Here is a 22,576-nt window from a genome sequence, read left to right as displayed (position 1 = left end):
ACTGCAAACACAATTTCAGGATTTTGTGCTCCCTTCAGCAGCACACATACAATTATAGCATTTGAAGTTCTCCATAAAATGCAGTGAAGTATTACTGAAGAATGTATAATTCCTTCAGACCCTTAATAAAATAGACGGTATACAAATATAGGAGTAGAAAACAATGTTGCCCTTTAAATGTGAATGCTGGAAAATCAGCTAAGCTCACTCATTAGCCTCTTGACTTGCTCCCACAAAACCAACCTCAGCAAAAAGACAAATTAGTAATATTACAGCTTTCAGTGTTGTTTGCAAACAATTGATATTGCCATTGTTAAATCTTTGAATACTTCTGTTTTGTTCTGTGAGCCTTTCTCCCAGTATCATCTGTCACCTGCCTAGTTGGGGATGGGCCACCAACAGTAAAGGCAGCCTTAGAAGAATTATTAAGGGGCATTAAGCTCATTGCAGAAGATGGTGAATCTAACATTATTGGGTTCCATGGCTTAACACGGGTTTTGTTAAGGTTGTTCTGATACCTTTGCATGTTTATGCCACAGTTGAATCAGTTGACTGTTGTTTCATGTTCACTAGCTAATATGAACACAGTTTTTCCTTGATCATGTAGAAAAAAAATTTAAATACAATTTAGATATTTTTTCCTCGGTGATCTAAGCTATAAAGGTTTGTGTCTAAAATATCTAGACAATAGTATGATTTGACTACTTAGAAGCCATCCCTAACACCTGTGACACATATACCTTTGCATTTGAAAATGATGCAGTGTTCAGAAAAGATTCAGGAAAAAAAATCAGAGCATACCCTGTTATGGAGGAAACAAATGGCTATATATTAACAGAACTTTTGCTCCGTTTTGTTAATTTTCTCTCTCTGCACTGCTGATACTTCAGAGAAACATTGTTTCAACAGGCCTGTTTTGCCAAATAAAAGGAAGTTTCTTGATGTGGGGAAAGTTGCAGTGGATTCTTCCTAATGGCAGCGAAAATGCTAAAATGATCTTAATTATCTATAGGACAGCATGTTTCTTGTGTTTGTTAGGCCTGTTCCTCCTTTACTGCTAATTTCAATTCATTATAGGATTGACAGAAGAGATTATTGTAAATTACATACAGTTGGCGGTCCATATTTGCAGGTTCTGCATCTGTGGATTGAAAATATTTGGGGCAGGGGGCGGGGAGTTACACTGTTATTGATGTGTGCTATGTAGGAATGCCTGCCCATAGTGCGTGCATCTGTACTGAACATGTACAGACTCTTGTCACTCCCTAAACAATACAGTATAATAACTATTTACATAGCATTTGTTTTGTATTTGGTATTATAAGTAATGTAGAGATGATTTAAAGTACAGTGAGTCCTCACTCAGCATTGTTGATAGGTCCTGAGACTTTAAAGGGAAAAAAGCTTATAATGAAACCATTTTATCAGACCCTAATTGATATAAACAACAGTTAAGCTTCTGTGACATCTCATCATTTCATCAACATTATAATGAAACAACCTTGAACAAAATGATGTTATTTGAGGACTTGAGGACCTGTTGTATATTGGAGGATATACATAGGTTATATGCAAATACTATGCCATTTTATACAAGGGACTTGAGCATCTGCAGATTTTGGTATCCAAGGAGGGTGGAGTGGGGGTGTCCTGGAACCAATCTCCCTTGATACTGAGGGATGGCTGTATAGCATATATTTCATACTTAAACAAATGTAGGTACAAAAAACCCAGGAAAGGTAGAGGAGGCACTATAGAAGCTTTTTCTATTCAATCCCTATGGTAAATTCTTTCCTGTATCTTTGGTTTATTACTCAAAGTACTTGTATAAAGGGTGTTTTTTTAATGTGATAAAAATACACATAACATAAAATTTACCATTTTAAAGTGTGTAATTTTGCATGAAGTTTTAAAACCACAAATATTTATGGGCATGGACTGATTATGGAATGGGGAGTGGGTTGGGTGGAGGGGGGAGAAGGGAAAAAGTGGGACAACTGTAATAGCATAAACAATAAAATATTTAACAAAGAAAAAAAGGAATTACATGAAGATGTAAAAATTTTAAAAATAAATAAAACCATAGATATTACTGCTAAAGAACTGAGATTTTATCAAGATAAAATCATGCAGAAAGGCAACAGGCTATTAGATTGGGGTAGAGATTAGGTAAAAATGTCCTGAAGGAGAATACAACTTGGTTGTTTTTTGTTTTGTTGTTTTAACATTTAACAAGAATGCTTTCTATGTTCTAGGTGCTAGAGATAAAGCACAAAACAAAAATGGAGTCCCTATTCCCATGGAGTTTATGTTCTGGTGTGGGAGTGAGGGAAATAAAATTTATCTATCGCGTGTATGGGCCATGCCGCTGGCTTTGTTGTGGTTTCACATCCTCATGTTCACCCTTGTGTTCTATATGGTATCTTAAGTTAAGCTACTTTCTTGTTTAAAGAACGTAACATTAACATAATTTCAAATTACCCACAGTATGAACTAAGAAGATTTGCATTTTAAAACACCAGTCTAGGGAATGTCTTGAAAGTTGTTTCTTTTGACCATAACTTTCTTGCTTAATAATACTATGTAGGACTTAGTGTTCATATCAGATACTTCTTCTCTATGTAACACAGAAAGGTTAAGAATTCAAATAGCTTCTTTTTTAAATTGTAATGCACTTTTGCTAAATGTAAAAAATACAAAATGGACAAACTTAACTGATCATTCTCTTTTTGTTAAGGTTACAAAGCCATTCTTGTGATGTATTCCTTCCACAAATTTTCAGAAAGATTAAGTTTATCCTGATATTGAGATTGAAAGTAGATTAAGGAAGTTATATTTTATACCTTTTTTCTTTCATCAAATGGCTTAGAAGTGAAAACAACATATACATGTTTATTCACAATGAAGTAGTAATCTAGGGCATAATTTAAAATACATGTGGGGTGGACAAAAGTAGTTTAGAGTTGTGAGTACACAAAACACAGAGTTTATTCTTGTATTATTATTTATTTTTTTGTATTACAGCTATAAACCTACTTTTGCCCACCCCTATATGATTTCTTTCAGTTTCTTTTTATGTTTTTATGAATATCATAATACAAAGAGCTGAAGAGAAGAGGGGTTAGACTGCAGCCCCTAGTATAACCTCTGTAAACGTCCTGTGCTCTTCCCTTTTTCTAAGCATCTTTGGAGCAGTTGGCTGAAATCACAGGTTGGTAAACAAAACATGTATTATGTCTTGTGTAGTTATCTCTCTGAATTAAAATGTAAATTGAAAATGGGCCAGATTTCTTATCATTAGTAGATTCAAAGGCAGTGGATATTGTCAAATATAATTACCCTATGTTTTATTTAAATTATTCTTCTGTAGTCTTTGGTACCTTACATTCAGTTGACATCTGTTACCTCTTCTCCATCTGTCTTCAGAGAATGAAGAATGGCATTTCTTTTTTTTTTCTATTAGCTTTTCTGCAAGAGAAGGCTTAGTTGAAAGACATATTATGTTAAGTACTATGTTCCCTCAAGCAACCCTTCTTTTAACTTCCTTTTTCTTCTGACTACCTAGCTTCCTTCAGGATTCACCCTCACCAAGGACCCTGTCTGCCCTCGAACATAATGCTGACCCAGTCTCAAGACCTTGCTCCTCTCCCACCAGTTCACTATACCAGCCTTTTCTATTGTGGCCTGGCCCTGTTGCTTACCCTTCTTTCCTTATAGCTGGCTACCCTGGGGTAACAGGTCAGACTGCCCTCTTGTCAGATCCTGGTCTGTGTATCTCTTTGTTCTTCCTTTTGTGTGGTGTCGATCTGCTGTCCTGGAGAGAGGAATGGAGAACTTCAAAAAAGGTTTTGAGTCAAGAGGCCTAAGTAAGCATTCTTGTGTCCCCATTTCTCTATTCAGGGTGGCATGTTTGGTTATTACCAAGGTGGAAGGAAGATGTGAGGATAAACAGGCCTGGAACTGGATGAGAAAGAGAGAGCTGATCTGCTACCCTCAGGGCAGTTGGCTAGTGGAGGAGCACAGGTGACTGACATTGAGATAAAAGGCTTTGTAGAAAGGAGAGGCAAGAAGAACTATGTGGCTGTGAGACAGATCAGCCTTAGGTTAGAGAGGGGTTGAAGGTCTTTGGGTAGGTGTGTGGATCTAGTGAAGCTAGGTTACAGGACTAAAGGAAAGTTCAGGAAGGGTGGCAGTTATTGAAGGAACACTGTGCTTGCTGCACAGACTCTTTCAGCTAGCTGTTTGAAGCAGACATAACTGCCTTGATAATTAGAATCTTGAAGTACTGCTCTGCTGATCTTTTCACTAACTGAAACATGACCTTACCATCAGTTCTGTTATTTTTATAACTTGATTTTATATAATACATCTGTTGTAGATTAAGTATGTTTCTCAAAGGAAGCAAAGAAATTGTAATATAGTGCACCTTTTTTTTTGCTTAAAAGCAGTGCTTAAATTTGTTCTCAAGAGAATTGAACTTTCCTTTATCTGTAATTTTAATTAGAGTAAAAACCAGCTTACTCTATTTAAATACTGTGTAAAGTGTTGTGGGACACAAAAAGAATCACTGAAGGAGGTGAAACCTAATGAGCATAAGACATCATGTGACAACTCAGTGTAAGAGATGCCACAACACAAAGCATAATAAATACCAAAATGGCCATCTAAGTTGAGAATTCATGTGGATTTCAGAAGAGGAAGTAATAGTTTGAGATGGTTTCAGAAAGGTAAAGGATTTTAAATCTTGATGGATGGGAGCTAGCTGAAGAATTGAACAAAGAAAAGACATTCCAAGTGGAGGAAACCGTATAAACAAAGTTATGAACACCAAAAGGTCCATGTTGGGGAGATACTTTTTTTGTTTTTGATTGCTGTGTGATAGGTAAGGGCGAGCCATTAAAAAGTTTAGAGTAAAATAATAATTTAGTCAAAGGGAGCGTTAGGAAGTAAATCTGGCAACAAGATCACATTAGTATGGAGTTATGCTCACCTTACAGTTTAAGTGTGGCACTAGAGTTTCCAGAAGGGACAGATTTAGGGATTATTCGTACTATGTTATAGTTTTAATAAATAGTACAGTTTCCTAAGGGAGAAATTGGTGAGTGATAAGCATCCAAGGATTGAATCTGGGAGAATGTTCATATTAAGAGTGTTAAGAGTAAGGAAATTAAGGAAAGAATTGAATTCAGAGAACAGGGTAATACCATGTGAAAATTTAGGAAGGAATGTATTTTAAGAATGTGGAATATTTGCAGATATCAGATAGCATAGAAGAGTCAAGAAAATTGGATTCACAAAAAAATTGGATTTGGATCTTACAAGTTAATTGATGACTTTCAGGTGTGCTGTTTCAGTAGTAGAAAAGGATTAGGAACTTGCTTCATATGGATTAAATTGTGTATGATAAGTAAGTGAAAGAGGTGATTTCAAACACTGGTTCAAGAGTTCGGCAGTAAAAAGAAAGTGTTCTAGAAGATGGAGGTCAGGGAATTTATTTTTTGGTTAGAGACAGACCTCTGCATATTTGAAGATAGAAAAGAATGTCAGTGATTTAAGATATTGTAGAAAAGATAATTGAGGATAGAAGGGGATAGTGTCAAGAAAACAGTGGGACAATATCTAAGTCCTGAAGAGTGGGAACTGTCTTTTCATCTGAAATAGAAAGAGAGGGGACATGTAAAGACCAATCTTTAGAGGTAGTGAGAGGAGAACTTGAGGTCATTTGTGTACCATAACCTGTAGATATAGGTACTCAGTGAATTAGTCCATTCCTTTTTCAAGGAGTAGGGAATGATATAATTGGGGCTCCAGGAATGTGGAAATGATTGGGGAAAACTTTGAAATCTGTCAGTTTTCTTTTTAACTTTTTACACATGGATTTATAAACAGGTTATTATCGTCATTTCCTTAGAGTATTCATTTTGTAAGCCAGCTTTGCTTTTGGTCACAAAAAGCAGAAACTACATGGAAAAGGAATTATGATGTAGTTAAAATCTTTGCAGAAGTCTAAGGAAGTTGGCATTGACTAAATCAAAGCTATGAAAAACATCTTATATAAGGGGAAAAAACTACAAAAAATATTGCAATGATGTGAAGTTGTAAAATACAGCTAAATTATCTAGTTTTGCCTTCAAAATAAGAAGTTAAATAAAATGAGCTTCCTTAGTCCTCTTATAAGTGACAGAGGTAGAACCTTTAAAAGTCTTCTGATTTCCAGTCTAGTTTTCCATTTTACAACTATTTCTTATAGGAAAGTGCTGAAACTATGGGAACTGTACACATATAAGAGAAGCCCATGTTGTTACAAAGAATACATGAATACATGCAGCATACACAATTATAAGTCCAATGTCGCATAAATTTGACCTAAGACTAATATACTCTTTATAGTAAAACTTTCTTAATTTTGGATAATTTTGCCTGCCATAGAATATAGAAGGATTAAATGAATATTTGTCTTGATACTTATAAAAAGTAATTTGTAGATTTTAAATTTTCTTTTCGCAAATTTCGTTGAGTATAGGCATTCAAAATCGTATGGTCATGGCAACATGTAGATGGTTGTTGGTTCGCGTAGGGTTCTTATAAACTTTTAACATTGCAGCCACATTCAAAGATGAAACCAAAGGGCATCTGAGAGTTATATTTGGGATGGGTGTGGGAAATCATTTTCTAAGGATGGGGTTTTGGGTCTGACTTAGTCTTAGAAAATTTTAAGAACACTAACTGTCAGAAAAATTTTTTTTCCCTTTTGTCCCATTATTTCTCTGAGTCACTGTTCACCAAATCCTATAGAAAAACTGATGAATGAATGGGTAAAGATAAATATTTAGATAGCATTAAATGAAAAGTGGGATATATCTATGCACTGTATATGTATAAAGTAAGTTAATTTTTGCATGTCTTATAAAAATTAATTTCTTTATAATCACTGTGTGCCATTCAGTATATTGGAATAAAAATTGTGTTATATTACTTCTTTTTGTCATTATGTCACTGACTTTAATTGCCTCAAATATTTTTATTTGAAAAAATTATTTTATTTATTTATTTGTTTTTTAATCCTCACTCAAGGATATGTTTGTTGATTTTAGAGAGAGAGAAAGCAAGAAACATTAAACCCACAACCTAGGTACATACCCTTACCGAGTATTGAACCTACAATCTTTTGGTGTGCAGTATGTTGCTCCAACAAACTGAACCATCTGGCCAGGGCTAAAATATTTTTCTTGATATATGTCCTTCTTACATACCCTTAACTATAAATTTGTACCTTCCCTCTTAGTGTTTTGTTCTGAAGCATTTGAAAAGTTCTCATAGTACCCTTAGCCTTCCTGATAGAAAAAATATCAATTTTAGTTATATTTCTTACCAATTGTAATGATTTTGTACTTCTTAATGACTGGCTAATTTGAAATGCTACACTAAAAAGGAAAACAAAAAACCTTGTCCATTTCATTTGTTCCCTTAGAGGTTTATTTTATAAAAGGCTTTCAGAGCTTTGTATTGTAATTTTTTAGCTCTTTATGAAAGAAAAAGAATCCCAGAAGTAAAATTTGAGCTTTATGGTGTATTAATGCTTAATGATTGTGATTAGCTTTGGGACCTTGCTTGCCTTCTCTTCTTCATTAGATAAAATTTGAATCTCCCTTTATATGGGACTGGAAACAGTCAATATAATCTTGCCTCTCGTCACTCTCCATCTTGTTTAAAGTACATATTTATTCCATATATGAAGCCATCTTCCTTTCATTACTGTGGCATCCACTTTACCTCATTAAGCCTGATTAGTAGTGCGACAGGAGGGCTAGACCTGTATGATATGTGGACAGCTGTGGTAGTTACTTGTGACTTTATTTTTAAAATCTTTGGATTTTTCTGTATGCCCAAAACAAAGTAACACAGTTTTCCATTTCCCCCTACTTATTTCAGATATAAGGCATTGTAATTTTATTCTAAACTTTATTCGTTGGTGGGATTTGAATCATGGCATTGTGGCTCTGGAATTTGTGACATTGTTATATGCCTTTCCTCGGAGATATTATTTATTGCCATGTCTGTCACTTCTATACTGATGACTCATATACCTATATATCTTTAGTCTCAACTTTCTCCTGAACTTCAGACTTCTATTCCAACTATCCTTTTTGGTCTCTCTTTGCTATACTCTCCCTACCAGTAATAAACTTGTCATCTTTTCTTATAACATTTCCTCAGTAGTTCTTCCCATTTCTTTTAATGACATCTTTGTTTTCTAAGATTCCTAGTCTCAGAATCTTTTTATTTCCTTTACATTTCATTTACTAAATCTCTATGTGTGATTTACTTCAGCATTTCTCCCAACCTCTCTTTAGTATTCTTGAGTATAATTCAGGTCTGCACTTTTAGCTTTAAATTCTCTAAAACTTTCCTTCCATTTTATTTCATGCTTCACACTGCTGCCAGATTAGTCTTTCTAAAACATAGCTCCAGTCCCATCATTTTCTTAACCCAAGACCTTCATGGTTGAACCATACATTCAAAGGTCTCCACATTAGGACTCTATCTACTTCTTTTGTTTGTTTGTTTGTTTGTTGTTTTTCCAAAGAGTTTATTTGGGCAGACCAGGAGACTGGGAGGCCCTGCATCTAAAAGAAGGTGTTGGGCCTCTTGGTGATGAAGCACGGCTTGTGCGGACGATGAAGGACCGGGTGGGGCAGTAGGAACTTGATCTTGGAGTCATGGAACTGCTTGACTGCCAGTCGTCGGCACTTGCTGGCTGCGATCTCCTCCACCTTCAGGATCTGAAGTGAGTGGGTGTGGGCCCCCACACCTCAGTAGCACTGGGTGACAGTGTCTGTGGTGTCAGGTCCCAGTACTCCTGGTACATGTGGTTGCCACTACAGGAGTCATAGTGCAGCCAGATGCCAAAGTTCTTCCCCTAAGGGGAATTTTTTGAACATCTTCCCACCGTAGATGGTTTTCCCTGAAGATTTCTTCATCTTCTTCAGTTGAGACACAGAGCGCCAGAAGCAGGACTTGGCAACAACATGGTTAGGTGCAAAGATGCTCATGCAGCAGAGGTGCAGTGCATCGCATTTGGGGGTGGGCAGGCAGCACCCCACCATTTTGTACTCTTGCGGTGTGCCCGAGGCATTTATAGAGTTCTCTCCGAGTTTGCCACCACCCACAAAAGGCTCTAGCTACTTCTGTAGCTATCTCCCACTGTTCTCTTAAATGTACGCTGAATTGCAATCAAGCTTTTAGTCACTTGCCTAAGTATAGTCTTCCTTTTCTCATGGCTGTGTTATTCCTTCATCCAGGTGGCTCCCCCTTTCCCTTTTATCACCTCATCTCCACCAGTATTGAATTTTTATCTACCATTATGGTCCATCTCATACACCATTTGTTTCGTGAAGCCTTTACGGTATTACAAACTTGGGGATATAGTATTTGCTTTCTTTGTTCCCACTCCTCAAATCAATTTCTTTGTGTTTTCTAACATGTATCTTATTGTATTCTGTATTCTCCTTATTTGTGTATTTGCCTTACCCACTCACTCAGCCCTCATAGCAAGTTCCATGAGAGAAGAGATTCTCCCGCAGCCCTAATGTAGATCTTTGTTCAAAGATGCCCACTACATTTATTGACTCGTACTTATACATATGAGAAAATATGTTTCAGAATAACTATTATAACGATTATATTTTTGTAATTTTAGGCTTGATCGTCTTTTTATCTTACTGGATACTGGCACTACTCCAGTTACAAGAAAAGCTGCTGCACAGCAACTTGGAGAAGTGGTTAAGCTTCATCCCCATGAACTAAATAATCTCTTATCTAAAGTAAGAACCTTTTTTTTTTTTTAAAAGTATAATACAATTGTGGAAGTTTGTGCATGGATAGGAACGTAAAAAGTATAGAAAGGAATTATTTTATTTTAGTGACAACTTGTGGTCTCCAAATTTCATTAAATATCTTAACATTTCTCCAAATATTAAAAAAATTTTTCTGTTTCTTTGTAATTTATTTTGTTTGTCACAAGGTTAAAAATACTTTGGGTTTTCTTTTTCTTTTTTTTTTTTTTTTTTGCATAGTTTAATTGTTGGAGGGCTTTCACACAACATAAAACCTTTTATCAGTGGTACAAATTTGAATCTGACCCAATTTGGTAGTGAACTAAGTTGTTAATCTGGTTTTTTAGTGGTCTAACTTGTTCTTAACAGCTAGTAATTATATTATAGTTGGCAGTCTTCAAATGCATGAGTGCTCATGGGCAATGATTAAAATATACGAGAAGCTAGTTGTCATTACGTTCTTAGTGATCAGCTTTCTGAAAATGGAGGCTTTCTGCTTTGTGAATCAGTTTTCATAATCCTAGCCCATGTTCTTTCCCTAAGCAATGGCAGTCTTTTTACTGAACTCTGGGCTTGTAGAAGTGTGCCTGCATGAGAGTAAGCAGCAAATTCCATGTGTTTAATTTTCTGGGATGCAAAGTAAAAACAATAGTGCTTTAAGGGAGGGAAGAATAGGGAATAGGATGGAGGAGCAATAGGATAGCTCAGATATTGAAAGCTCTTAAGGTTTACCCCTGATTTTCATTCTCATTTGTCCCTCCCTGATTCTTATGAGTAGGATTTCAAAGCCCTTTGTTGATATATATTGTATAAATCTATTTTATGTGGTTCCTACCATAAGGGCTAACAGTGACTCTCTTCCCGATATATTCCCTGCTCTACATCCAAGATGTAGAAGGACAGACAGTGATTTGACATCTACAGTCTCCATGATCTCAGAATGGAGAACAGTGCATATTAGGCAATATTATACTCATGTGTAAGGTATGGGATAGAGAAGCATACCCATTTCTTCTCATCTTAAAGAAAGAGAGGAGGACTGAATGGGCTGAAGCTGGAAACAATGAACAAGACTAATCTGTGCTGAACTGAGAAAAAGTTTCCAGCCTTTCAAGTGAGTTCTGGTCATTATAACTGAGACCCCAGTATACTGGCTGCCATCAAATAATTACAGAAGACGCAAAGTTTGTCTTCAGCACCTTCTTACTTCCTATTCTCTTTTATCTGCCTTCAGTGTTTTTTAAACAGCCTGATTGAAATATAATTTACATACAATACTGTTCACCCATATAAAGTATACAATTCAACTATTTTTAAATTATATTCTCAGATATGTGCAACCATCAGCACAATCTAATTTTAAAACATTTTTATCTCCCCAAAAGAAGCCTCATGCCCATTAGCAGTCACTCTTCATTTCCCACCCACCCCACCATACCCAGTCCTAGGCAACCAATAATCTAGTTTCTGTCTGTAGATTTGCCTATTCTGAACATTTTATATAAACGTGTGACCTTTTGTGACTGGTTTCTTTTACTTGAAATAATATTTTCAATGTTCTTTCATATTGTAGCGTGTCTCATTACTTCATTTCTTTTTATTGCCAAATAATATTCCATTGTATGGATATGGATATTCTCTGTGGATATACCACATCTTACGTATCTGTTCAACAGTTGATGGACATTTGGATAGTTCTCACTTTTCAGCCTGTAATGAAAATGCTACTATGAAAATCCATATATAGGTTTTTGTGTGGATGTATGTTTTAATTTCTCTTGGATGTATACCCAGAGTAAAACTGTTGGATCATCTACGCTCTTTAACTTTATAAGGAACTGCCAGACTGTTTTCCAAACTGCTCCACCATTTTATATTCCCAGCAGCAGTGGAAGAGTCCTGGTTTCTCCACGTCTTTGCTGAAGCTTGTTATTAAATGACTGATTATATCCATACTAGTAAATGTAAAGTGATATCTCATTATACTTTTGATTTGCATTTTCCTGATCACTAATGATGTTGAGCATCTTTTCATGTGTTTATTGCCCATTTGTATATCTTTTTTGGAGAACTGTCTATTCAGATCCTTTGTGTATTATTAAAGCGGGATATTTGTTCTTTATATACTTTGTATACAAGCCCCTTATCAAGTATTTGATTTGCAGATATATTCTTCCAGTCAGTGGGATGTCTTTTCACTTACTTGGTGGTATCCTTGAAGTACAAAAGTTATTTTGGTGAAGTCCGATTTTTTTAACATCAGTTGTGCTTTTGTGGTCATATCTAAAAAAACCCTTACCTAGCGCAGTGTCACAAATATTTATTTACCCACGTGTTTTAAGAATTGAGTAGTTTTTAGCTCTTACTTTTAGACTTATAGCCCATTTTGAGTTAGTTTTTGTGTATGGTGTGAGTTCGTTATTTTGTTGTCCTAGCACCATTTATTGATAAAAACTACTGTTTACCCACTGAATTGTCTTGGCAACTTTTTGAAAATCAGTTGACCGTAGACACATAGTATTGTTTCTGGACTCTCAAATCTATTCTATTAAGATATACATATCTGTCCTTTTGCCAGTATCACAGTCTTTGCTTTTCAGCATGTTAAAAGCTATGTTATTTTTCAAATGCACTTAAGTATTCTTTTATTGAAAGTTCCTCATTTTTTAAGGTGTAGTGATATTTCCTGTGAATGATATAATTTTATAAATGATTTAATAATTTCAAGATGTTTCATAAGAATTTGAGGGCTGCTAAATTATAAATTATTGAATAATGACATGTAAGTTTGTATCTGTTCTGGCTGCCTTGAACATTTCTTGGTATATAACTATTATTATAATTTTTTAAGGTGTTAATATACTTAAGAAGTACAAACTGGGATACTCGGATAGCAGCAGGACAAGCTGTTGAAGCTATAGTGAAAAATGTACCTGAGTGGAATCCAGTGCCGAGAACCAAACAAGGTGCTTTTTAAAAATATATATTTTATTTATTTATTTTTAGAGAGAGGGGAAGGGAAGGAGAAAGAAAGGGAGAGAAGCATTGATTATGAGAGAAACATGGATTGGTTGCATCTCGTGCCCCAACCAGGGACCAGCCCACAACCCAGGCATGTGCCCTCACTGGGAATCGAACCAGTGACCTTTCGCTCTGTAGGATGACGCTCAACCAACTGAGCCACATGGATCAGGGCCCAAGCAAGATGCTTTTAAGGGGAAAAATTGTTTGCCTTAAAATCCTAACTGTAGAATTAAATATACTGTACATTTTATATTTTAATAATTTCAATTTTAATTTAAAATTTTAATTTCCATGCTTTTAGATATAGCCTTGTCAAGAAATGACAGTGAATATGGTGATTTTTACTATGCTTTAAAAAAACCTACTAGAAATGTTTTCATGTGTATTTTTACAAGTTATTCTACAGTATGCTCGATTTATAGAGATTATTACTTCCCAGAAGGAATTTATGTCCTAAAAATGAAATTAAGTCAATGCAAAGTGAATATTTGAAGCAGTCTATTATTTTTTGTTGGTGGAAGAATAATTGTTTTCTAAATTTAAGCACAATTATCTATGGATATTTGGATGGGTATGTCTAGTTTTTTGTGTGTGTCAAGTGTCTTGTACTGGAAATTATTCTTCTTGTAATGATATTTAAAAATAGTGTATGCTTTTTAAAAAATGTGTAAAGGTACCCATTTTATTTAAGTGAAAATTTAATGTAGTGCAGTTGGATTTCATTTTCAAGTCACTTTGATAACATCGCTTTTGTCATAAGTCCTAGCTTGTCTAAAATTTTTGCTTTAATTTACTGGCACATTATTTTGAATAATTATGTTTATTTGTCTTTCATCAAATGAATTCTATAACCAGAAGAAGTTATAACTTGTTTTTAGCAAAGAGCTTTTTCTTTTCCAGCTTATTATTTCTGATTATTTTGGTATATATAGATCTTAGAACTCAGATTCTTTCTTACAAACTTATTAAATTAGTTACACTGGCATTAAATTTATAGTAAGATTGCTTATCATCACTAGAAAATTTAAAATATTTGTAGCAGTTCTCTTTAAGTCAAGCAATTATAGTTTATAGATGAATTATATGCAAATGACAACTGCACAAACCAGTGAACAATTACAATACATTTTAAAATTTATAATGGCAGGGAGCAAAGGGGAAAAAATTGGAACTATTGTAACAATATAATCAATAAAATATACTTAAAAAAATAATAATAAAATTTATAATGGCATAACTTTTTTGTGAAGGAATACAGAAGATTTTATAGATTTTTTTAGGCCTCAGATGGATATATAATTTTAGGAATTTATTAGGGGATAATTTGCTTCATATTGTGAGAAGTGAGTTTAATTGAATAAGTAGTTTCTTTGTGTCTCAGATATTCCTCAGGTATAAGGAGGGATGATGCTTATTAGACTTCTTTATGAATATAGTCTGTGAAAATGTTTATCTTCCAATTTAGCAATATAATAAACTCATACTGTTCCCCTTGGTACTTTTAAACAATTTAACAGTAAGTGGAGACAGCATGAAATTTAACATACATATTTCAACATGATGATGAATTTTTTTCATATAACATTGTGCTTTTGTAGTAAAAAACAGCTATATATACATCCAGTAACATTCTGATGGTTTTTAGAAGAAGAGCCACCAACCAAATAGTTTATTTATAAATAACTAAGAGCTGTTATAAATAAATCCACAGTAGTGTTTCTACTTCCTTCACCTTTTACTTTTCTTAAAATGTTATGCATCCACTGTAAGTAATGTTATTTTCTTCATTTTACATTTTGGCTGTGTGATCAAATTAATATTTTTAAACCTCTTCTAGAACCTACTTCAGAAAGTGCTATGGAAGATTCATCTACTACAGATCGATTGAATTTTGACAGATTTGATATATGTAGATTGTTACAACATGGGGCATCACTATTGGGATCTGCTGGTGCAGAATTTGAAGTACAAGATGAAAAGTCAGGTATGTAGTAGTCCCATAGAAGAAAGTCTGAAATGCATAGGTTCAGACTCATTTATCACTTGATAGGCTGTGTATCAGTCATGCAGAATCTAACATGTCACAAAATGTAGATTGACTGAAGTTTGCATTTGGGGTTGATGTGAATGGGGAGATAACCAGTAGTGTTTGGTTGAAAGCTACCACATGAATATTTTCCTCCCTTAACTGAATATATACTATATATATAGGATGGGGCAAAAGTAGGTTTATAATTTTTCATGTGAAAAATAATACGCTAATTAATAAATTAATACTAGAATAAATTCTGTGCTTGCGTACTCACAGCTGGAAACCTACTTTTGTTCCACCCTGTGTGCATTATTAATGGGTACATATTAATATTTCAGCAGCCATTTTATGTAATACAGAAAGTATTAATTGTTGCCCAAGAGCCTAAGTTAAATAGATTTTAAAAGCCAGCATTAGTACAGATGGTGGCAATCTTTGCACAATTCTGGAACTTGTAGAGGCTATATGATATTTTTCTTGATATTATGTGTTTTAAATATTTAAACAATTGGATCTATTCTTGCTGGTGACCAAAGCAAAAACTAAAAATGAAAACTAAACCTTGAATAGGTAATTGTCCCATTATCTTTAAACTTACAGAATCTATCTGGATATAAAATAAATGTTTTGGCCATTCAAGATTGATGCCTTGAGTGGAAAAAACCTTGATGTTTTTAGTGGATATCTGTAAGTAAATAATTTGTTCTTTTGACTAAAACCAAAACAGAACAGTTGTTTTGTCGCTAGTCATTAGTCAAAGCATATCTATCTAGTTAAGTTAATGAAATGATCTTCAATTTGTGTATCTTTAGAAAAGTCAGGTACCCATTCTCTCTTTTAATATGGTTCTGTTGAAAAATATGATTTAATTATTTTTGGAGAAAAGAGGGAAATTTCCTCAAGTTCCAGAAAAGCATAGTTTTCTAATAAGGGAGGTAGAAACTTTTAAATTTGAAAAACATTATTTCTAAACAGTAGGTTTACTAATCTTTCTAGGGTACACATAGACATTTATCAGAGACCTTTGTCCCTAATCCAGGTATAAAAGTCAGTGTCATCTTTGTCATTAAAAAAATAAATAAAACAGTGTTTGGATCTTATTCCAGAGATTCTGATTAATAGATATCTGGAGAGCTCTAGGAAATTGTATTTAAAAGAAAAAACTTCACTTGCGACTCTACTATGTAACCAAAACTGGAAATCCCAATTTTGTGGAGCTCAGTTTTAAATTCTGATAAGTCACAGTATGCTGAACAGTGCTTATGTAAAACCCTGAAGTTAGATTTTCTTTAAATGCCTGTTCATCTGTGTTTGTCTTCTCATGTTATACAAGGAACACATTCATAATTAGTATAGGTGCTGGTCTGAGTCTCTTCTGCAGTTGTGTAGGTTATTTTTCCCAGTAGGACTTTCCCTGGAACAAGAGGACTAACTTTGGGTCTAGTGTATTTCCCTTTGGGTAGAGCAGCGTTTAAATTTTTTTAAATGGCTTTATTGAGATATAAATAAGATTTTATACAATTCACTCATTTTTAAGTGTGTAACTCATTGGTTTTTAATATATTCATAGATATGCATAATTTTTGTATATTTTTATTGCCGCAGGAAGAAACCCCATGTCTAGCTATCACCCTTTAATCCCCCTGCTTCCTTTCCTCACCTTCCCAGCCCTGAGCAACTTTCTTTCTGTAGATTTGCCTATTCTGAATATTTTATATGTATTGAGTCATAAATGTGTGGTCTTTTGTGACTGATTTCTTTTACTTAGCATAATGTTTCCAAAGTTTATCTATATTGTAGTATATATCAGTATTTATTTCATTTTTTAAGTAGTTTTTATTACTGTTGTAGGACATATTTATTTTAAAATTGTGGTAGAATATAGATAACGTGTAGCATCTTAACTATTTTTAAATGTACATACAATTCAGTAGCATTAAGTACATTCATGTTGTCATGCAGCCAACCTTCAGAACACCTGATCTTGTAAAAATGAACTTTTATACCCATTAAACAATTCCCATTTCTCCCTCTCCCCCATCCCCTGGCAACCACTATTCTATTTTTTGTCTTTATGAATTCGAATACTTTAGATACTTCATATAAATGGAATCATACAGTATTTGTCCTATTGTGACTGGCTTATTTCACTTAATACAATTGCCTCAGGGTTCGTCCATGTTGTAATATGTGTCAGAATTTCTTTACTTTTTAAGGCTGAATAATATTTCAGTGTATGTTTATACCACATTTTGTTTATTCATTCATCCATCAGTTGATACTTGGATTGCTTCTACCTTTTGGTTATTGTGAATAATGCTGCTATGGACATGGGTATACAAATATCTGTTCAAATTGCTGCTTTTACTACTTTTCGGTTATATACTCAGAAGTAGAATTACTGGATCATACGTTAATTCTATTTTTAATTTTTTTAAGGAATTGTCATACTGTTTTCCATAGTGGCTACACCATTTTATATTCTTGTCAACTGCTCGAGGTTTCCAATTTCTTCACATCTTTGCTGTGTTGGGGGACTCAGAGCTGATGTATTAAATTAAGACTATGCAGAGTATGACCTGCTGAATGAGGAGGCACAAGCCACCCTCACAGGTAGCTTGCTCAGCATCTGAGCTCCCACTTTGGGGAAGTGAAAACTTCAGGGTTATTTTAGTTGAAGGCATACTTTCAATACAGTCACACGAAGGAATTAGTCACAAAATTTCTGACTTATAGATCCTAGAAATGGCTGGTGGTGAGGGCATTGCGTGTAGGGAAAGGGCAGCCCTCTGTCCCAGGTCATGAATAAGCAGGAGATTGAGATCAGGGTAGCAGGCACCTATTGTTTGTAAGGTTGTTGGGGGGAAGGTCACTCATTTTTCCTAGACTCAACTCTAAGTGGCTTATTTATTTATTTGTTTAGGTTTTATTTATTTATTTTTAGAGGGAAGGAAAGGAAAGGAGAAAGAGAGGGAGAGAAACATTGATTGGTTACCTCTCATGCCTCCAGTCAGGGACCTGACCCATAGCCCAGGCGTGTGCCCTGACCAGGAATTGAATGAGCGACCTTTTGCTTTGAGGGACAATGCCCAGTCCACTGAGCCACACCCATCAGGGCTCTAAATTGGATCCCCAGTCCCTGGGCTGTGGACTGGTACCCATCCATGGCCTGTTAGGACCTGAGCCACGCAGCAGGTGAGTGAGCTGACCACTCACTTTACCACTTGAGCTCTGCCTCCTTGCCCCTGACCCCCCATGGAAATACTGTCTTCCACAAAACTTGTCCCTGTCGAAAAGGTTGGGGGGCCACTGCTCTAAATGGGTATTTGAAAAGATACCCTGGAAAAGCAAAGTGGTAACTTGTGGGAATCATAAGTTCAAGCCCTTATCTAAATGTCCAGACTCTGAATAAGAGGAGGGTTGTGATACTGTGAAATGCCCAGGCAGTAAATCAGAATAGCTGTTTTTTTCATTACATTTTCAACGCTTGTTATTTTGGGTTTTTTTGTTTGTTTGTTTGTTTTGATGATAGCCATTCTGAAGAATGTGAAATGGTCTTCATTTTATGGCTGAATAATATTGCATTGTATATCACATTTTATTTATCCATTCCTTGGTTGGTGACATTTGGGTGGTTTCCACCTTTGGCTATTATGCTGTAATAAACATTTGTGTACAGGTTTTGTGTGGACATATGTTTTCAAAGTAGGAGTAGAATTGCTAGGTCATAAGGTAACTATATTTTACCATCTACGGCATTACCATTCTGAGAAAATGTCAAACTGTTTTCCAAGATGGCACTACCATTTTACATTCCAGTAGCAATACATAAGAGTGCTGATTTCTCCATGTTCTTGACAACGCTTGTTATTAACACAGTTATTAACTGATTTTGACCATACTAGTAAGTGTGAAGTGCTTTCTCATAGTTTTGATTTACATTTTCCTGGTAACTAATAATATCGAACCTCTTTTCATGTGTTTTATCTATCGATCATTTGTGTATCTTCTTCGGAGAACTGTTCAGATCTTTTGCTCATTTTTAAGTGGAATATTGTTCTTTTATCACTGAGTTGTAAGATATACATTCTAGATACAAACCTTTTATTTGATCCATGATTTACAAACATATCCTTCCATTTTGTGGGTAGTATTTTCACTTTCATTAAGCTCAAAAGTTACTAATTTTGAAGAAGTCTAGTTTATCTTTTTCTTTTGTCTCTCAAGCTTTTGATGTCATGTATAAGAAACTGTTGCCAAATCTAAGGTCACTTACTCCTACATTTTCTTCTAAGAGTTTTATAGGTTTAGCTCTTAGTATCAGGTATTTGATTCATTTTGAATGAATTTTTATATGTGTTGTGGAGTTATGGGTCCAGCTTCATTCTTTTGTATATGGCTGTCCTGTTGTCTCAGTAGCATTTGTCGAAAAGAACTATTCTTTCCACACTAAATTATCAGGCACCCTTGTTGAAAACCAGCTGGCCATAGACACTGTTTTATTTCTGGATTCTCAATTCTTTTCCAGTGGTGTCTGTCCCTGTGCCAGTACTTCATTATCTTGATTACTGGTGCTTTGTGGTAAGTTTTAAAATCAAGAAGCACAGGCCTCCAACTTTGTTGTACTTTTTCAGGATTGTTTTGGATATTTGAGATTCTTTAGTTTTCAGAATATAAATTTTAAATTTTGCCTTTGATGCTATTATAAGTAGAACTGTTCTTTTAATTTCATTTTTGGGTTGTTTGCTTCTTTAGATCTTTTATCTCCCTGTTCTTTAGATTGGGTACTTTGTATTGCTCTATCTATAAGTTTACTTACTCTTTGTCTTATCTCCATTTAGCTGTTAAGCCCATTCAGTGATTTTTAAATTTCAGATATTGTATTGTTCAGTTCCAGGCCCACTTCTTTAAAAAAAAAAAAAATTATATATATATAGCTTTGTTGTTATATTTTGCACATCATACAATGCACTATTTCAAATGCATGATTCTATGTATTTGGTTCTTTTTTTATAGTTTCTGTTTCTCTATTGAGGTATCCTGTGTTTTTATTATTGTGACAGTATCTTTCTTCACATTGAGCATTGTTAAACTTACAGCTCAAACATATTGTCATCTAATTTCAACATCTGGGTCATCTCAGAGTTGGTTTCCATTAATTTTCTTTTGAGAATGGGTTACATTTTTTAAAAAATTATTTGTATGTCACTTAATTTTGGATTGTATTCCTCACCTTAGAAGTGTTATGTTGTGCTGGCTAGATTCTGATACATTCTTCCAAAGAGTGTTTTTGTTTGGCTTGGTTTTTGCTTACTTGCTTGTTTTAGCATGCTTTTAATTTGGCTAAAGTCAAATTACAGACTCCTTTGCAGTGGGAAATGGCTCAAATCTCAGATCAGTTTTTAGTTCTAGCTGCACTGTGTGGAGTCTGCCCTGTGCATGCATAGTTCAGATCTGATTCAGCCAGAGATTTGACTGAGTTTACACAGGATTTGGTCCTTCTCTCTGGCGCTCTCCTTTCTAAGTTTTCTCTTTTAGTGGCCTGATTGACCACTGAGTCTCGTCCCTCTAGTTCTTCAATCCAGAAAGATTGGGTTTTTTTTTATCCAGCTTTTAGCTGCCCCACATACCCTAAGGTTAAAAGCTGCAAAATTGGGAAACTCACCCAGTGCAATGCCCTTCTTCGAGGTATTGATGATCTCCCAAGCATATGCCTACTTTTGTACTCTTTCCAGTGCCTACAGGTAATCTCTTAAAAAATATTTTGCCTAGAATTTACCACCTATGGCGGGTTAGTCCAATAAGACTTATTAGAAGCAGATCATCATTGTTTTTAAAATGTTAAGTGTTTTTTTCCCAATTACGTAGAGCTGTCTCTTGCAACTTAGCTATTTTAAGCCCAAATTTTTATTTGATTTTATTTATTTTATCTTTATTATATTTATTGAATGGGGGCGGGGGGAGAAAGAGAGCGAGAGAGTGAAAAACATCTATGTGAGCTAGAAACATCAATTGGTTGCCTCACGTATGTGCCCCGACCAGGGATTGACCCCACAACCTAGGTATGTGCCCTGACTGGGAATCAAACCCCCAGCTTTTCGGTGTATGGGATGACACTCCAACCAACTGAGCCACAGTGGCAAGGGCCTAACTTTTTATTTTTGAAATAATATTTTTTTATCTGTTTTCCACTGAAGTATTATAGGTTGTACTTGGGACATTTAAAATCTTTCTGCTTTTATGCCTTTATCTTTGTTATTTGGACTATTAGGGCTGTGTCATCTTAGAGTACATAAAGGCCACACTTGGAATAAGCATGTATTTGTTGTGATCTTTGCTCTCAAATAAAATCTAGATTATTATTTTTTAGCCTAGTTAGTTCTTTCAGAGAATATATAAGGTGTAGCTATAAAGTGAGTTTTTTTTTTTTCCATAGGATGATTCTCATTTTATATATACTTTATAATTGACAGTAGGGCAATGGGGAAGTCCCAGCGAAATTTCCTAGAGTTTTTTGTTAGCTAGTACACGATTTCCTAATCATGTTGAGTAATAGAACTTACGACATATTCTGAGACAAGGGGTATATAGTTTGTTTGTTGTCAGGAGGGGTGTTTTAATAGTTAATTTTTTTTTGTATTTTAATTGAGTCTGATTTTCATGTTTTAGAACAACTTTTAACTGATTTGGAGGAAATGTATTTCTTTTCTGTTCAAAGGTGAAGTGGATCCTAAAGAGAGGATAGCACGCCAGCGAAAACTATTACAGAAGAAACTTGGCCTTAATATGGGAGAAGCTATTGGAATGAGTACTGAGGAACTCTTCAATGATGAAGATTTGGATTATACCCCAACTTCAGCAGCTCTTGTAAACAAACAACCTGTAGGTAAAACCTTTATTTGTTTGATTTTAAGTAATGATACAAAGGACTTGCTTTGTTTTGCAATGCAATTGCAATTAAAAAAAAAAAAATGCTGTCCTTGATTATACTCATTGCTGCTTAGTGCCACCATAATATAATTAATATCTTCATAAATTGGATTTCTGGTGACAGATTTTAAAGAGAGAGAAGTTCAGCCTTCCTTGTAGAGACTGGACTGTTAGATAGAAGCTGTTGTGGAACTTGAGGAACCTCTTAATATTAAGAGACCCTAATTGCATCAACTGTTCTTTTCTTTGTTCTTTAGCAAAGGAAAAAAAAGTGAATGTTTCTTGAAAGGCTATCATAGTCAGATGTGATACTAAAATCTTAGAGCTGTGATTCATTTTTTAATATGAAAAGTAACAAACATGATAAAAAGGATCTTTAAACAATGCAAAAGGATATACACTATGAAGTAAAAGAAATTTCTTTCCAGTAATTGATAGACATCCATGTCCCTACACTCCATAGACAACCTTTTTTTATTATTTATGTATCCTTTCTGAAATTTTCTGTGTACACAAGTATATGTGTCTTTTTAGGCCATGTTTACCTTTACCTACTTCATGTAGCTTAAATATCAGTATGTACAGATTGATCACATTCTTTTTTTGACAGCTGCAGGCTATTTTGTTGCTGACTATATCATTATAGTTTTGTTCTGTATTCCTCATTTTCTCTCTTTCAATTCACAAAGGGGAGGGAGGGAGGGAGGGAGGGAGTGTGTGTGTGTGTTGTAAGTAAGCCCCAGACTCTATAAGC

At 34.8% G+C, this 22,576-nt stretch overlaps 1 protein-coding gene and 1 pseudogene across 2 annotated transcripts in view; one reads left to right on the top strand and one right to left on the bottom strand.

Moving 5' to 3' along the window:
- Nucleotides 1-22,576, top strand: part of BTAF1 (B-TFIID TATA-box binding protein associated factor 1) — a 114,752-nt gene that overhangs the window by 5,661 nt on the left and 86,515 nt on the right. The window contains exons 2-5 of one of the 2 annotated variants that reach the window (XM_090277976.1): nucleotides 9,701-9,824; nucleotides 12,688-12,802; nucleotides 14,698-14,844; nucleotides 21,611-21,774. In XM_090277976.1, coding sequence (XP_090134102.1) covers nucleotides 9,701-9,824; nucleotides 12,688-12,802; nucleotides 14,698-14,844; nucleotides 21,611-21,774 — 550 coding nt within the window. The remainder of the gene's footprint in view (nucleotides 1-9,700; nucleotides 9,825-12,687; nucleotides 12,803-14,697; nucleotides 14,845-21,610; nucleotides 21,775-22,576) is intronic. The other variant, XM_090277974.1, reaches the window with a different exon arrangement.
- On the bottom strand, nucleotides 8,628-9,279 carry LOC150009982 (large ribosomal subunit protein eL20 pseudogene; annotated as a pseudogene).

The sequence above is a fragment of the Furipterus horrens genome, unplaced genomic scaffold (genome assembly GCF_987537825.1).
Source record: "Furipterus horrens unplaced genomic scaffold, mFurHor1.1.pri manual_scaffold_5, whole genome shotgun sequence".
NCBI classification, from domain to species: domain Eukaryota; kingdom Metazoa; phylum Chordata; class Mammalia; order Chiroptera; family Furipteridae; genus Furipterus; species Furipterus horrens.
The sequence above is the reverse complement of the archived record's forward strand: the minus strand, read 5'-3'. Positions and strand labels throughout refer to the sequence as shown.